This window comes from Ursus arctos, unplaced genomic scaffold (genome assembly GCF_023065955.2).
Source record: "Ursus arctos isolate Adak ecotype North America unplaced genomic scaffold, UrsArc2.0 scaffold_1, whole genome shotgun sequence".
In the NCBI taxonomy this organism is placed as follows: Eukaryota; Metazoa; Chordata; class Mammalia; order Carnivora; family Ursidae; genus Ursus; species Ursus arctos.
The window spans coordinates 12,379,355-12,384,096 of NW_026622763.1; the positions used below are offsets into that span (position 1 = coordinate 12,379,355).

The 4,742-nt window shown below is 62.1% G+C and overlaps 1 protein-coding gene across 2 annotated transcripts; it reads left to right on the top strand.

Moving 5' to 3' along the window:
- Positions 1-2,980: 2,980 nt before the first annotated feature.
- On the top strand, positions 2,981-4,481 carry C1QL2 (complement C1q like 2). 2 transcript variants are annotated; one of them, XM_044388211.1, is made up of 3 exons: positions 2,981-3,332; positions 3,378-3,664; positions 4,302-4,481. In XM_044388211.1, the coding sequence occupies exons 1-3, from the start codon at positions 2,981-2,983 to the stop codon at positions 4,479-4,481; spliced, it is 819 nt and encodes a 272-aa protein (XP_044244146.1). The 2 variants fall into 2 exon arrangements, with proteins under 2 accessions (XP_044244146.1, XP_026365822.1); XM_026510037.2 differs by having other exon boundaries at positions 2,981-3,664.
- The last annotated feature ends 261 nt before the right edge of the window (positions 4,482-4,742 follow it).

Consider the following 4,742-nt stretch of genomic DNA (forward strand, 5'->3'; position numbering starts at 1 on the left):
TGAGAAGAAGCCCTCCTCCCTGTAAGCCATCAGTGCTCCCAGGAATGCTGATCCCCAGGAAAGGTTGCTTTGCTTGAGTCTGAGAGGGTGAAAGCCTAGGTCTCAAACATTTGCCCCTCCTTACTTCTTTCCTGCCCAGATTCTGCAGGGGTGAAAACACGGGGATTTGGGGATGGTGGTCTACAGGGCTGGGGAATTCAAACTGAGTGATTATCTGCCTGGAAAACGTTTTTGCAGGTGGAATTGTGGGACAGGAAACACTTTGGACACTTTTGGTGGAGGGAAGGCAGCCAGAGCAGAGCAGCCTGAGGGGAGTGTGGGAGGGGTTGTCCAGTCCCCCTTCTCTCCTTTGGGGAAGGATAGAGCATGTGGGTGAGCTTGGGTCTCTCGCTTTCTTAATTCACAAATCTACCCCCCACCCTACTTACTACCCACATGTCTCATCTCAGTGGCCTCGATCATGGTGGTGGGGGTCTAAGGTATCAATAGTTAATAATAATAAAGCTAACCTTTACTGAGCAGCTATTAGTCTAAGGCCTTTACATTAATTCACTCATTTAGACTCTTAATAACTCCGAGACAGGTACTTTTGGCATTCCCATTCTTCACACTTGGAGACTGAGGCTCAGAGAGGTGAAGCAATTGCCCAAAGTCACATAGATACGAAGTTGCAGACCTGGGATGGCGTGGCTCCTGGAATCACCATGGCTCACGAGTTTTAGGGGTGACTCTAGGGAGGGGAATGGAGGGCTCCCAGGACTCAGCAAACCAATGAAGAATGTATCCAGGAGCTAGCTGACAATAGAGTTCACTGCCAGGTTCTCAGAGCCCCTGGTCAGGGAATGAGGAGTTGAGCTCTGTCATGTGGGCGGGGGACACTGGGAAGCACTATACACTTTCAAAACCTCTGTTTTCTTATCTCTACAGTGGGAGAGTAATTGCTAATCCATAGGGATGTTGGGAGGAGAAAGTGAAAGAGCACGTGCAAAGCGCCTGATGCATCAAAGTGGGTGCCCAATAAATGAGTTCCTCCTCCCCCTTCTCCCCTGGGTAAAGTCGGCTTCAGACTGGGTCCAGTCATCTTCTCCACAGATATGTACTGAAGGCCTGTATGCACCAGGTGACAGATCTTATGCTCTGCCCTGGGAAACACACCCATGAAGAAAGAGGCTGGAGCATCATGGGGTGGGGTGGGGAAACAAAATGGGTTTTTAAGCGACCCACAAGAACACAATACCTAATAAATGTACGTTCTTCTCAAAGCAATAGCCTCAGGAGGGCGCACGGTTCTTCCAGAGATGCTGATGCCTTGCCAAGCACTGATAGCAGCACTTGGACTTTCTTCCCAGGCCTGGCCAGGTGCATGCCCACGGCAGGGATGGGGGACAGCAGGCGCTTTAGGAAGGTAGTTTCAGAGAAGAGAATGCCCAAAGTCACACAGCTGCTAGCTGCTCAGGGTGTCAGAAGACCGGGGCTGTGCATTTCTGGTCTTCCCAGGACACAGGAGCATTTCCCATCCTTCCTTTATCCTCACATGCTGCCCTGGAGATGGATAATTCTTCTCTAAATCTGGCGTCACCGCTTATTCAAAACTTTGGCTCAGAATGGCTTTGGACTTTTTTTTTTTTTTTTTTAATGTATAACTAAACCCACCTCAGTAGGAGGGAGCCGGGGATGTTCAAAGGAACCTGTGTGTGGATCTGCCTGGTAGCGGTGGGCGGGGAGTGGGAGCTGGGTATCCCAAGGTTACCACCAAGCGCTGGGTGTCAAGGATTTGCATTTAAATGATCTTTATACAGAGGATAAGGGCCAATGATTTTCTTGGTGGCAGAAAGGGGCCAAGGCTCATAAACTCTTGTATCGGGGCTTTGAGCTTTTCAAAGAATCACTCAAAGAGTTGCTGGAGCCCGTTTAACAGCTTGGAGTTCTCGGGCTAGGTGTGCGGAAGACCTTCCAGAAGCAAGATTTTTTTCATTCTGAAGAAGTCAGGAGGGTTTTCAGAGAGTCCTTCGTTCCAGGGCCTCAAGAGACTGAGCTCCTTGACTTGGTGGGTTGACGTCTGGTCCCGCTTGCAGGAAGGGGGGGGGGATGGATTAGGTGACCCCTCCCCAAACGACCGTGCTGGCACCGGGATTCCGGGAACCTTAGAGACAGGGCGGCGGTGCCTGTCCGCCGGTGAGTGCGCGCGTGGGCGTGGGTGTGCGGTGGGTGGGAGGCGCGCGAGGGGGGCCGCGGGTGGGTGTGTCAGAGGCGCGGGGGCCGGGGATGCGCCCGCTGCGCCCACTTGTGGCTCGCGGGCGCCGCAGGAGGAACCAAGCCTTCGCCGCCTCTGCTGAGGACGCCGCGGGATAGGAGGAGGACCGAAGGCTGATGACATGAGGGCGCCGTCTCCCGAGTGATGGCAGCGCGCGCTGCCTCGCCGCCTCCGCCGCTCAGCCCCGGACTCCTTACGTCAGGGTAGCTGGGTCCCCCCTCCGCGCGGGAGCCAGCGAGCAGCGGGAGAGCAGAGCAGAGCGCGCCGTGGAGCCGGGGCGCCCTCACTGCGCGCCGAGCCCCGGCAAGCTGGGTTGAGGAGGCAGCGCCGCCGAGCCCGCGCGGGACGCCGCCGCTGCACCCGGCGCTCCGCAGCCGCCGCCGCCGCCGCCGCCCGGACCCGTGGGGCGCCGGGCTCAGCCTGGGCGCCCCCCGCCATGCGCGCCGGGCTCCGCGGCTTCCCCGAGCAGCCCCAGCGCGGCTGGCACTGGCACCTGGGCCGAGGCGCCTCTCGCTAGAAGTGGTCGGGCGCCCGGAGCAGGGGGTCGCCACGTCGGGGACGCGGCCGGGATCCGCGGAGTCGGCCCCCGAGCGCGGGGAGCGGGGCCGCCCGCGCCGCCCCACCATTACCTCCCCGGGCGGCAAGGAGGAGCTGGTGGCGGTCGCCTCCCGGCTGTGGCAGCGGCGGCGGCGCGCCTGCCTGGCGGCCGTCGGCGTGCTCCTGGCCATGGCGCTGGGGCTGCTCATCGCCGTGCCGTTGCTGCTGCAGGCGGCGCCCCCCGGCGCGGCGCACTACGAGATGATGGGCACCTGCCGCATGATCTGCGACCCGTACAGCGCCGCACCCGGCGGGGGGCCCGCTGGCGCCAAGGCGCCGCCGCCCGGACCCAGCACGGCCGCCCTGGAAGTCATGCAGGACCTGAGCGCCAACCCTCCGCCTCCTTTCATCCAGGGACCCAAGGGCGACCCGGGGCGACCCGGCAAGCCGGGGCCGCGGGGGCCCCCTGGAGAGCCGGGCCCGCCTGGACCCAGGGGTCCCCCGGGGGAGAAGGGCGATTCGGGGCGGCCCGGGCTGCCCGGCCTGCAGCTGACGGCGGGCGCGACAGGCGGTGTTGGGGTGGTAGGTGGCGGAACCGGGGGCGGCGGCGACTCCGAAGGCGAAGTGACCGGCGCGCTGAGTGCCGCCTTCAGCGGCCCCAAGATCGCCTTCTACGTGGGTCTTAAGAGCCCGCACGAAGGCTACGAGGTGCTCAAGTTCGACGACGTGGTCACCAATCTCGGCAATCACTACGACCCCACTACCGGCAAGTTCAGCTGCCAGGTGCGCGGCATCTACTTCTTCACCTACCACATCCTCATGCGCGGCGGCGACGGCACCAGCATGTGGGCGGACCTCTGCAAGAACGGGCAGGTCAGTCACCCTTCACCGCCGCCGGCCCTCGCGAATCCCCGCAGCCTCTCCTCCCCACCCCGCGCCCCAAACCGCCTGGGAAACCAGACTCCTTTCTCCCCACTCGCGAGCGTCCGGGCGAGCCCCGGGAGGGAGCGCGCCGCCGCATCCAGCTTCCGGGTGCGCCCTGGTGGCGTTTGCCCCCGTGTGGCGCGGCAGGCTGTGCCCCGAGCGCCCAGAGACCCCGCCACCTGCACTTTCCAGCTACTAGCGTCCCCGCCAGCAGCCCCGCGGGCACCTCGGAAACCTCATTCTTCTTTAGTTCTCCCTTTTCGCTCCCGTCGCCCCTTTGCCCTCCAGTCTTCTTTCTTCTCCGCCTGGTCCCCTGGTTCTCCCCCTTCCCCGCTGGGTCAGGGTTTATGAAGCCCCCTCTGTCCTTTCTTCCGGGACTTGACTTGCCGGCTGCCTAGAGGAGGGGACCGGAAAGGAGCTGGCCAAGTTGGGGAGAGGGAGAGGAGAGAGAGAGAAGCCCGGGTGGGAGCGTGGACCCTGGAGCCGCGGGCAGAAGGCCGGCGAGGGTTGGGGGGCGCCATGTGGGGGTTGGGCAAGGCCCAGGCTGGGGTGCCCTGGCCCACCCGCTCTGGCGGCTCGCCCCCAGGTCCGGGCCAGTGCCATCGCTCAGGACGCCGACCAGAACTACGACTACGCCAGTAACAGCGTAGTGCTGCACCTCGATTCAGGGGACGAGGTGTACGTGAAGCTGGACGGCGGGAAGGCGCACGGAGGCAACAACAACAAATACAGCACGTTCTCGGGTTTTCTTCTGTACCCGGATTAGGAGCGCAAGGAGCGCGGGGCGGAGTGGCTTCAGGCCGCCCTGTGCCCATGTCGGAGAGCTGATATTCCTGGCTGGAGAGGACCACTCTCCCTTCATGACACTTCCTGACATCTACGGAAAAGACGCGTCCCTGCTGTCCTCCCTGCCCCGCTCCGACCTCAGTGTGTCTGCAACTCACCACGCCCCGCTCTGGGCTGTCCTCCCGGTCCCGGTCCCCAGCCTGGGGAGGGAGAAGGGAATGCCCAAGTGGCAAGGTGAGCC